Source organism: Euprymna scolopes, chromosome 7 (genome assembly GCF_053919585.1).
Source record: "Euprymna scolopes isolate OS-2025 chromosome 7, ASM5391958v1, whole genome shotgun sequence".
Taxonomy (NCBI): domain Eukaryota; kingdom Metazoa; phylum Mollusca; class Cephalopoda; order Sepiida; family Sepiolidae; genus Euprymna; species Euprymna scolopes.
Genome location: NC_136488.1, coordinates 113,328,900 through 113,342,009, shown reverse-complemented (window position 1 = coordinate 113,342,009; position 13,110 = coordinate 113,328,900). Strand labels below are relative to the sequence as shown.

The 13,110-nt window shown below is 32.8% G+C and overlaps 1 protein-coding gene across 24 annotated transcripts in view; it reads left to right on the top strand.

Annotated features, from left to right (window-relative positions):
• The window catches only part of LOC145279892 (protein scribble homolog), a 772,271-nt gene that overhangs the window by 558,097 nt on the left and 201,064 nt on the right, over positions 1 to 13,110 (top strand). For all 24 annotated transcript variants that reach the window (XM_080131386.1, XM_080131379.1, XM_080131375.1 and 21 more), the window contains 2 exons: positions 10,720 to 10,836; positions 12,363 to 12,425. In XM_080131386.1, the coding sequence (XP_079987512.1) occupies positions 10,720 to 10,836; positions 12,363 to 12,425 (180 nt within the window). The remainder of the gene's footprint in view (positions 1 to 10,719; positions 10,837 to 12,362; positions 12,426 to 13,110) is intronic.

Here is a 13,110-nt window from a genome sequence, read left to right as displayed (position 1 = left end):
GCGAACAAAAAATTCGAAATTTTATATCGGAAAGGTTGTAAAAATCAGAACTTTTAGAGGTATCGAAATCGGAAAAATGTGTCCCTAATTTACGATTCCAAAACCAATTGTTTTAAAGTTTTAATTTAATTTAATTTTTCATTATTGGTACTAATGATCAATATTTATTGTTTTTAAATTACCACTAAAACTAAAATGATAAGAACATCAAAATATGATGTAAATTTGTTTTATTTGTAAAACAAAGTTTTAAACAAATTGCATAAATTCTCAAAGTAACCTTTTAAAGTAAGCAGTTGATTTACATGTTCCAAAAAATGTTGAAAAATTAAATGAAACATTTTTGTCAAGAAAAATACTTTCAAACATCACTGATAATTAAATGATACAACGAAAAATAAGCAACAGAAAATTACGTAATTTTAGAATTGTAGAAACATTAAGCAAGTACAGAATAAAAATCGACTGTAAACAGATTTTATGACCGTCATATCAGGGGATATAATTTTAAATTGGAAAGTAAGCGCTACACCTCAAATACTATTTAAGTAGCTTTCTATTCGATAGTTTAAATACTGCCGAATTTCTATCAAGTTTCGAACAATCACGGAATAATTGTTTTTTTTTTCAAACTATTAACAAAATTTTATAATAACTGACGTATTTATGATTAAACCAAATGTATTATGATGAATTCATTCTGGTAATAGGATTTTAATTTTTTACTTTTTTTATTAATATAATACTTAAGAAAGATAATACAAGAAAATCTCCTTAAAACACGAACCTAACTTAGAACAATCGACTTACTTGCTTTCAAACAAGAGTAAATATTTAAAAATATGTATATTTCTGTGAGAGGCACTTGAATCCTATTTAAAACTATATCGTCTTTAAGAATGGTCTTAAACTCTATCTTCAATCGACATTTAATCCGTAGATGCATAATTTTCATACCTTGCCAAAATTAGTTCCCCGGTGTCTAATTTCCCTAAATTTAATTAAATTAAAATAAGAATATAAAAAGTGATTTTTAATGCTTTTGATTCATTTAGAATTTTATCTGTTTTTACTTTAATTAGCTGGTGGGTTTTGTCCAGTGTCCTTTTGTCCGAACCCCTATGTGTATATATGTCTATATGCATACATGTGTATATATATGTGTGTGTGTGTACATATATATATATTGTGTGTGTGTGTGTACTAGTGATAGGATGATTCCAAATTTTTTCCTGATTCCGATTCAATTATCGATTCTGTCTTGAGTTCCTGATCCGATACGATTCCTGATCCGAATTTTTTAAAAATTTCTAAATATTTAATTAGTGATTTGCTTTTGTCTTCTTTTTTTTTTTTCGAATTACTCTAAAACCTTCTTATGTCTGCATATATCTTCGCAAACAAAAAATGCACTTAGTGTGTGTGTGTGTGAGAGACATATATCAATATATTGGTTCTAAATATTCTTCTCAAATGTTTTCCTTTTAATTGATAGAAAATAATGAAACAACTAAAGATGCATTTCTCTTTTAAAACAAAGCCGGTTTGCATTTGTCATTAGTTGGCAAACTGATATTTGAATATTTCATAAACAATTGAAAATAATAAACGATTGTTATGCAAAATAAAACGGTATAGAAACAGAATAGTTAACAAAGTCCCCTCTCCATTTTAAACATGGGTTTCTAAATAACATACTTACTATATAGAAAACAATTCTTAACTTAAGAACGGATGTGAATGTATTCTTAACTATTCTATATGTTCTCTCTACCAAAAAATGTTCATGTGTTTATCCTAATCATAAATATTTGCCCGGTTATTACTACTGACAATGTTATATATGTGTAGTAGATTGATTTATTTTAATGCAAAAAAAAAAAACGAAATAAAAAACAAGATACAGATAATTATAATAGAAATACTTTTTACTAATATTGTGAGAATTTTAGACTAACATCCTTGGCTAAAAATGATATTTCCTTTTGTTTTATGCGATTGCATATGGACACCTAAAAGCTCTATTTGTGCCATGCACTAACCATTCATTAAATCTGGCTTGTGTATATGCCGCTTCTGTAGCGGTTCACTCTATTACATTTTTTGCATACTGGACCGCTTATTCTTGTTCTTTTCTGCATCTACACATCGCTGGGGCGTCTTGATTCAATTGACCGGTTTAAGTATCAAACGGACTGTGGAAACAAGATGGAGTAGTTGAGCAGATGCTGTAGATGATGTGGTAAAAAAGTTATTGGAAATCGTCATTGCCTTTGGAAAACTATTCTCCTAGAAATCAATGATGCCCAGAAGTATCTTCAAGAAAAAGGGCTGGATCTGCAACAAAGTTCTGTCAGGCTGACGGCATTAAGAGATTGCCTTCTTCAGAATAGAGAACAGATGATGGACACTGCAATAGACGAGTCAAAAAACTCTGCTCCGAAATGGGTATAAATATGGAGCATCGTATCCGCAGAAAGAAACGACTGGGTGGTGAATGATTGACCGATGCAGCACTGGGGTTTGATACTGAATTGAGATGGGAAATGCTGTCTGTCATAGACAGGTTGACTGAAGAAATATCTTGTAGATTTCCACAAGTTCACAATCTTGCAAGTAAATACGCTTTTCTTTCACCATCAAATCTGCTTGATGATAATTATGATTGTCAGCTTGATAAAGTTGATGAAGATATAGAAAAAGATAAATTCTTTGTCGAAAGGAAGAGATTACAGTATTTTGTGAAAGCTTCAGGAAAAGATAAAATCAATGGACCCCTTGAATTTTATACAGAGATACCACCTTGGGGATTCCATCTCTAATAATGTGATCTTGCTGCGCATTTTCCTTACACGAGCTATTAGCAATGCCAGCTGTGAGCGCTCTTTCTCAAAACTGAACCTCATAAAAAACTAAATTCGATCAAAAATGAGCCTTCAGATTAATGTTTACATACTTATTATTATTCAAATTATTGAAAAGAAATTGTTAAATAAAAATTTAAAAAAGGGGAATTGTGTAAACATTAATCTGAAGGGAACTGTAAACATTAGTTCAATGAAAGTAAACATTTTGAGGGCTATTTGGAATTTTAAAGATTTAACAGGTTTAAAGATTTAATATGACAGCAGTGGAGGCTGGGCGGCAAGACAGGTAATCATATGCCAGGGGGGGGGTAAACAGGTAATTATATGCCAGCTGGGGGGAAATTTAACGACCGCCCCGGGCGGCAAAAACTGATACTACACCACTGACTAGTGCCCATCAAAAAACATTATTTTACTTAAGTTTCAGTACCAAACTAATCTGGAAAAAATAACAAACAATAAATAAACAAAACAAAACCAATTCTTCAGCCCTAAATAACCAAAAAGGGTTGATATGCTGGTAAAATAAACCAACTAAGCAAACAACACATGCCATGGATGTAAAATGGATGTTAAACTGAATATGACAATGATGTAAATTTCAGCTGGAAAAATAAATCAAACAAAAATATGTGAACATTGTATTTAAAAAGAAACAAAACATTTTAATTATTGAACATTTTGGCTTTCTTCAAGAGTCTTTAATTGTAGTGAGTAATTTTTCAGGAATTTTGAGCAAAAGTACATTTAGTCCGCTAAGCATAGACTGTGTTCTTCCTTTTAGATAACACTAGCAGTATTAGCCGGGGTTGCTTTTAGTAAATTTTGGTTATATTGACACCTTACTGATCAACATAGCCCCCACACAGAGGATGCAACATGTGTCGAAAAATTCCTTATCTTATGTTGCCGGGCATACTACTTGTGCTTAGTTGTTGGGGTCTATGTTTTATTAAACCGACATATAAGAAACCTCTGAATCACATATTTAATAAATGTGTGTAGACTGTTTTACAATTTCTTCAAAATCAGTTGCTTGTTCAATGGACAAAAACAGGACAGAAATATAATTTATTTTCGCACTGCTAAAAACACGTAAATTTTCAAGTTTTATAAAATTCTTTGCAGTTAATGAAAAAAAAAATTAACAAATTAACAGTGTTTGAACCTACAGACCATGTCATGCAAAAGAAAAAAACAAAAAACACACTCAACTTATCCACAGTAGACTTTTCACAGTCCGTTGTTCTATCATTGTTGCTAAGCAACAACATGGAAAAAATGGCTTTACCAATGATAGATAAATTAAAATAATGGTTTCAATTATCTGTAATTATCGAGGTGGGGGGTATTCTGAGACAAAACTTAACTAAGATCACTCCTAGACTTATACACTAATGTTCTGTAAATTTTAAAGAAAATATGTTAAGCCATTTCGGAGTCTATAAGGAACGAACGCACGCACACGCGCACACGCGCACACACACACACACACACACACACACACAAAGTTGCATTTATATAATTGTAGAGATAGAGATTAGTTAATTAGTCTCTATATTATTAAACTTTGTATACACATAGAAACATGTAATTGGTTGACTAAGAAGGGAATAGGCAGAGTAGACATTACTAAGACAGTAGTTTTTATGATGTAAATACTGGTGTTTAAATATTACATGAGTTTAAAAGATTTTTTATAACTGAATACATGTTTTACAAATAAAAAAATATTAACATAAAAAATTCATACATATTTTTTAAAACTAAGTGACATTTTTAATGTTCAAATGTAAAAAACTGCAATCAGAGGTGTGAGTTGATCAATCCAAAAAGTCAATTAAATTAGAAAATGTATCAAACCATTATATATATATATATATATATATATATATATATATATATATATATATATATATATATATAGACAAGAAAAATTGATGATGAAAATAAAAATTGAATTAATTACAATCTGGATGATTTATAACTTTAATAGATATAAGTATATATATTTAAGAATTTGTATGAGGATATATGTGTTGGTTTATATATGTGTGTGTGTAGATATATATATATATATATATATACTAGCATTTCAGCCTGGCATTGCCCAGATGTTTTGATGTGTATGTTGAGCAAAAAAAAAAAAAGTGGTAGTAGGAAGGCAGGCTCAAACCTGTACTGCGAAGGAGGAAACAATAAAACACAAACCTGACGTCTTTGCTATTAAGACCACCGCCAAATCGGAAGTGACTTATGTTTAAATTAAGGCTAGACAATCGAAAGGAGAGGATGACTTTCAAAAATATCGGCAAAAAAAGCGACCCCCCCCCCCTGTTGAAAAGTGCCCAGTTGAAGGTGAAGATATTCATGTTTTTAGCCAATTTTTTGATATTCATCGTCTGAAATGTCAAACGTCAAAAGCGGTACTGATCTTGGTAAAATCCGTCGCCTCTGTCGAAAGTTTTAGGCACACATGCAAACATACATACATACATTTATATATTGGTAACTAAAAATTTTCGACCCAAACTGATTAAAAAGCTTGCCGTAACTCTGAATAGCCTTTATGTAAAATTTCAAATGTTTAGACCAGAAATTGTCTGAGTAATTTGGTAGAGACCGCAGAAGTCAAATTTTTTTTTTTAATTTGACCTGTATTATGTTCCCTTAAAATGTATTGTTTTGGGCTCAAATCAAGTTATTAAGTTAGATCCATGTCCAAGGAACCTATATCTAAAATTTCAAGTGTTTGGACCTAAAATTGTCAGAGGAGTTTGGTAAAGTTTTCAAAAGTCAAATCGTTGAACTTTAACCCCTCCACAGCCAAATTTCTGGCCGAAAACAGATCACACAGATTTTACCAAATCTCAGTACCCTGTATATCAAATTTCGAGTCTGTAGACTTAAAATTGACAAAGTTATTGCTTAGGGAAATGTATACTGACAGACAGACACACAGATACACAGACACATTCATTTTTATGGATATATAGACTAGCATTTCAGCCCGGGTTGCCCAGGTGTTTGGATGTGTATGTTGAGCAAAAAAAAAAAAAGTGGTAGTAGGAAGGCAGGCTCAAACCCGTACCGCGAAGGAGGAAAAGAACGGGAAAATAAACATGACGTCTTTGCGGTTACGACCCCCGCCAAACTGAAGTGACTCATGTTTAAATTAAGGCTAGAAAATCGAAAGCAGAGAATAACTTTCAAAAATATCGGCGAAAAAAGCGACCCCCCCCCCTGTAGAAAAGTGCCTAGTTGAAGGTGAAGATATTAATGTTTTTAGCTAATTTTTCGATATTTGTCGTATGAAAGGTCGAACTTTAAAACGGTACTGATCATGGTAAAATCCGTCGCCTCTGTCGAAAGTTTTAGGCACACATATAAACATACATACATACATACATTTATATATTGGTAACTAAAAATTTTCAACCCAAACTGATTAAAAAGCTTGCCTTATCTCTGAATAGCCTTTATGTAAAATTTCAAATGTTTAGACCAGAAATTGTCTGAGTAATTTGGTAGAGACCGCAGAGGTCAAATTTTTGTTTTAACTTTGACCCCTATTATGACTTCTTAACCTTTATTGTTTTGGGCTCAAATCAAGTTATTAAGTTAGATCCATGCCCAAGAAACCTATATCTAAAATTTCAAGTGTTTAGACCTAAAATTGTCGGAGGAGTTTGGTAGAGTTCTCAAAGATCAAATCGTTGAACTTTGACCCCTTAACAGCCAAATTGCTGGCTGAAAGCCGATCACAAAGATTTTCCCAAATCTCAGTACACTGTATATCAAATTTCGAGTTTGTAGACTTAAAATTGAGAGAGTTATTGTGTAGCGAAATGTACACACACACATTCACTTTTATAGATATATAGATAGATAGATAGATAGATTAAACAAAAATATATATGTACTAGCATGTAATAAGTCTATAGACGTACCTTTCCACCGTACTGTATATCGATACTCTATGGCTGACTGGGATAGCTTCCGTACATTCATATCTGACCTACCTCTGCATTCCATGTTTAAAAAGGATGTGTCCTCTATAGTATCAGACCTGACCGAATGGTTAATTGCAGGCATAGACCGATTCATACCATCCAAAAAATTCCAACAAAAACCTAACAGCCAGCCATGGTTCTCCCCAGAATGTGCTGCTTTCATCGTGCACAGAAATCACTTTTTCCATAGCTATCAACGTAATAGATATACTGAGACTAAAGCTGCTTTCAGGACTGCCAGCAACCACTGTAAAAGAGTAATAAAAAATGCAAGAGAGCTATATGCTCAGTCTGTTAAATCCAAAGTAGCTGAGCAGCGGCTTGGTTCCCACCAGTTCTGGCAAATAGCAAACAGGATACTGAACAGAAGTGTGCGTTCTATCCCAACTATCATCAATGGACCTGAGGTCATCTCGTCAGCATCAGACAAGGCCAGACTATTTGCCAAGAACTTTGCAGCTAATTCTACCCTATGCGATAATGGCCATCAACTCCCTGTATTTCCTCCTATAACAGACAACACGCTATGCAACATACAAATATCTGTGCGTGAGGTCGCCAAGCTAATCAAGAACCTTGATTCCAGTAAAGCAACTGGCCCTGACGGCATTCTAGTTATAGTGCTGAAAAAGCTTCAACCAGAACTTGCCCCCATACTTACAAAACTGTTTAAGTGTTGCCTTAAGAAGTGCTTTCCAACACCCTGGAAAACCTCATCAGTATGCCCTGTATTTAAGAATTCAGGTGAAAAATCTCCCTCTCAGTACAGACCAATAAGTCTCCTGTGTGTCATGAGTAAGTTGTTGGAACCCATATTAAATAAAGAAGTAGTCAACCACCTCAACAGAAACAACCTTCTTAGTGTCATGCAATATGGTTTCCGTTCTGCAAGATCTACAGCAGATGTGCTAACGGTTATATCACATAGGATTAGTGAATCTCCTGACAAAGGTTTCCTTTCCAGGGCAATTGCTCTTGACATATCAAAGGCCTTCAATAAGGTATGGCGTAAGGGCCTACTTCACAAGATTTCCAGCTACGGTATAACTGGAAATGTTTTCTCAATCATTAAATCATTTCTCTCTGATAGGTTCATAAGAGTAGTGGTTGATGGGCAGAAATCAAAGGCCCACAGTATTAATGCTGGAGTCCCTTAGGGGCCCATCCTGGGCCCAACTCTCTTCCTGATCTACATCAATGATCTCCCAAAACACATACTTAAATCATTCGTTGATATCTATGCTGATGACACGACCATCTACAGCAACACATCAAAGGCCGTAAATGACAAAGTTCTCTCTAATTCTCCCTCCTCTGATCTTGAGCGCGTGGTACAATGGGGGAAGAGGTGGCTGGTCATTTTTAATGCATCCAAAACCAAGCTTCTATCTTTACATCATCAACGCTCTGATCCTCATCTGGCATCAATTGAAATGGATGGCTATCGTCTTGGGGAGGCTCCATGTTTTGACAAGCTTCTGGGTTTTACCTTTACTCCTGATCTGAAATGGAACACATACATCAAATCTGTTGCCAGGGATGCTGGGAAAATGGTGGGATCCTTCTACCGCTCCAGAAGATATCTCACTACTGATGCAATTCTCTATCTGTATAAAAGCCAAGTACGTCCAAGGATGGAGTACTGCTACCACATCTAGGCAGACACTCTATCAAATCTCTAATACTAATGATTACTACAATACTATCTCATTGATTACTGTACATGCAATAATCCTTATCCCTGAGTGGCCTCCGGGCCTTGATAAGTGGTGACCCCCCATGTAAAAAAAAAAAAAAAAATGGGTGTTTGGAGGTGTATGCTGAGCCAAAAAAAAAAGGTCAATTTTTTTAACTTTGACCTCTATTATGACGCTTTAACATTTATTGTTTTTGGCTCAAATCAATTAAGTTAGATTCATGTCCAAGTAACCTATATCTAAAATTTCACGTGTTTAGACCCAAAATTTTCAGAGGAGTTTAGTAGAGTTCTCAAAGGTCAAATCGTTGAACTTTGACCCCTTAACAGCCAAATTTCTGGCCGAAAACTGATCACATAGATTTTTCCAAATCTCAGTACCCTATATATCAAATTTCGAGTCTGTAGGCTTAAAATTGACAGAATTATTGCGTAAGGAAATGTACACAGACAGACAGACACGTTCACTTTTATAGATATATAGATAGATAGATATTCTTTTCAGTATATTCAGAAGCCCGGGGAAGCTGAACTTGTGATATAATCAAAGCTGAAACATGTATGCAAATATGCAGCTAATAATATTATAAAACACCTCTACTTGTTATTGAACATTATTATGAGAGTATCTTATGTCTCTACAAAGCCACCATTCGCCCTTGCATTTATTGTTGCCACATCTGGGCTAGTGCTTGTATCTTGTTTTAGAGAGAGTTCAAGAAAGTCTCCAATCTCATTGCCGCAGCGTTGCATCACTGTGCCTGTTGTAACAAGCACTTTAATGGAACGTGTTCTGATGAACTCCTAGGAGTTCATCAGAACACGTTCCATTAAAGTGCTTCCTCGATATGCATATTCCTCGACATATACCCGAGAAGCAGGAAAACTTTATCCATTCACTTTTGAGACCCCTAGAAAACCTTCTACTTTAATAGTTTCTTAAAATGGAGAGATTTTGAAATTCCTTCCCTGTTTCTTTCTTCCTTGATTGTACTAACATGCAAAAGTTTAAATATAACAGGAACAAACATCTCCCCATGTAGTCACCTATAGTCATAATCTCAATTAGTAGCTCCTCACATCTAAGTGGCAATATACCTTGTTTGAAAAAAAGTGTATGCAAATATGAACATGAAGATTTAAAAATTTTTTAGTTTTTTTCTTTTATATATACATGAACAATAACAAAAAGAGCTTATAGCACTTTAAAAAAAAAAGTGCTAAGGTAGCAAAAAAAAGAAAATAGCAGTGTTTTGAAGTTGTTAATATTGCTAAAAAAACCCAACAAATCCTAAATTTAAAAGTGCTAAAACAAAAATGTACATTCATGTAATGAGTCACTGTAGCTCGTTTTGTAGAACACGAGATTGAGGATGCTGGTGTCATGAGTTCAATCCTAACCAATGCTGATGACGACTGAGAGCCAGAAACATGCATGTCCATGGGTATACCTTTTATGCACGTAAAATAATATTTAATAAAAACATAGATGGAATCACATATAGATATTTTATTTAAGCCAGTTCCATTTCATGCCATGCTCTAGTTTTAAATAATATTCTGTATTTTTCTTTACAACATGAAATATAAATCATATTAATTACAAAAAATGATATTTTTCCTATTTAAACATCCACGATCTCACAAAATGTTTACGAATCTTGTTTATAGAAGGTTGCCAAGAGGAATTCCATGTACTATTTTGCGAAACCGAGATATATTCAAATTGAAAAAGAAATGTACACTTACCTAAGCTGTGACTGATTTAAGATATTCCTTTAAAATAATAATACTAGATTATGTAAGTTATTTTGAAGTGTTTGATTGGTCTAATGGATATGATTGTTGACTATGGAATCGACTATATCAAGTTTACATCTCTTTGGATCTATTGTGGTCATTTACACACTAATACTGTAGATAAGGTATGAACTCTTTGACTATAGGTGAAGTAGCAACTTTATTAATGTAGAATTAATGTAATGCTGTAAATGAGTCACACTATTTGCATTGTCACTTGATCATTGAAATAAATGGCCTTTTAGTATTTAAATGAATTGTGACTTTTTATTCTTCCAATTTGTGATTTTTATTTCTATTGAAATTTTTTCAAGCTTTCTCATTTCTTTTTTGTTTTCCTCAGGAATATACGATTCACAAAGGATCGAAAGAAAAATTAGGTATGAGTATTCGAGGAGGTGCATTAAATTATGCAGACAATGCAGTTGACCGAACAGATGATGGCATTTTCATCTCAAAGGTAAAGAATTCTTTTTTTGTGTTGGTGGGAGCGGTACCTTTGAAGGGTTAGGAAGGTACGGTCACTTTTGGTTAATTTATTTCACTTCTTACATGCCTTAAGAAAGGTAAATGGCCTTCTATAAAGAAATTCTAATTTCACAGATAAATCTGTGAAATTAGAATTTCTTTATAGAAGGCCATTTACCTTTCTTCAGTTTGCCTGAAATCTAGCCCAGTCTAAAACGAACAATGACAATGTCAAAGGTGCATATTTTAATGTTTTATATGAATCTTTTCCACTCTTTAGTTTTCACACATTTTTTCTCTTTGTTCCCTGTACTGTTGGTTTATTCTTGAATCTATTTTTCTTGTTATATAACACAATTACAAATGTCTGGTTTAGCATAACTTTTTAAAAATTGATGTTTTATGCAGTCTTCCCAAGACCTAACATTCACAGTAATATGAATTGGAATAAATTCATAAAAGATACTGCAATGTCTACTGCAAAGGATGTGGGTTCTCTCTACTAGGAGAGAAAACGGCAGTCTTGCAGTTAAGCCCGGCAAACTCGAAAGTAAGTTTGACAACTCTAGAAGGGTCACATCAGTATTTACACCATCAAATCATGATATTACGAATTATTAAAGTTTTAAAGCATAAAATAAAAAATATTTAATTAATATTTAATAAAAAATCCTTAATTAATATTTAATAAAAAATATTTAATTAATATTTAATAAAAAAATATTTATTAATATTTAATAAAAAATATAAAAAATTATTTAAATATTTTTATTTTCTTTTATTGTGCAGAGCAAAGTTTCACGGTTTTTAAAAAATATTTTAATATTTTTATTTAATTTGAGGGTAAAACTGTCAAATCACGATATTATGAATTATTAAAGTTTTGACATGATATTACGAATTATTAATGTTTTAAAATATTTTTAAAAATATTTTATTTCAAGTTTTACGCTTTACACATGACAAAGTTTCAGTTTTTTTTATATTTTGTTCTGTTAAGAAAATAATACACTAAAAATTGTTTCTTTTTTCTGTTAAATAAATAGTAATAAATATATAAAAATGTATATTTTGTTCATTTACTTCCAATTTCTTTCAATATAATTTTCTTGATTTGACAGTGTAAATACTGATGTCACCCTTCTAGAGTTGTTGAACTTACTTTTGAGTTTGCCGGGCTTAACTGCAAGACTGCCGAGAAAACTCCTAACATCTGATTGTAATTGCTTAGTATAATTGAATTTAAGTTGTGAATTTTTTAGATGAGGTCTGATTGTTTATATTACTTGCTTTGATCAGATTATTGTTCTCATCTTCAGTGTTACTTAGTGCAATGTTTCGGTTGGTTTGACCTTTGACCATCTTCAGGCATATTGGTTAGTGTTTGGAAAAGAAAAAAAAGCTTCTATTTAAATTATTTTGTTCATCTAACGCTTGTAAACCAAAAAGAGCAGCAACACATAATTTATGTAAAACACAGTCAAATGAAATAAATATTTATTTATCTTGTCTTTTTAGATTGCCCCTGATGGAGCAATTGCCCGTCATGGAAAGCTTGTGATTGGACAGAGAATTTTAGAAGTAAGTTTTTCTTAAAATTGTTGTACAAATTTTAGAAATGAGTCAAAGTACAGTTTCTAATAATCAGAACAACTTTATTAGATCATCTATATTGTGGTGTCAAAAAAATTAGTGAAAGAGATGTTTGAAATTGAATAAGTCCATGAGTATGGAGAAATACAAAAGGTTAGAAAGTGTTATTGAATAATAAGCGGCCTTTGTTAGAAGAGAGAAGTATTCACATATAAAGGATAGGATTATTTTCTGTTTGTAAGGAGTTGATTTCTCATACAGTAGAACCCTGGGGTATGACATTAATCCGTTCAGAGGTTGGGATCATAAGGTGAAATCACTGTAAGGGCCTAAGCAAAATTTTATACAGTACATATTAAAAATTAGTAACAAAATACAGTACAGTATATAATGCACATGTATATAATCAAATGACTTTATAAATAACACTGTAAGGTGGAGAAAATACCGTAACCAGTGGTTGGAAGAACATTGTATTCCACATCATAACATGACAAAAATTTATCCTAGCGCCACCGTATCCTGGAGTTCTACTGCATATGAATATATGAGAATGGGTCTACATACACAGGTCTTGAAGTTAGGACGAGTCTATGTGTGTATGTGTGTGCTACATTAAGTCTATGTGTATTCAGCTGCCACCATGTTAGATTCTTGTGTTTTCTTGTCAAAG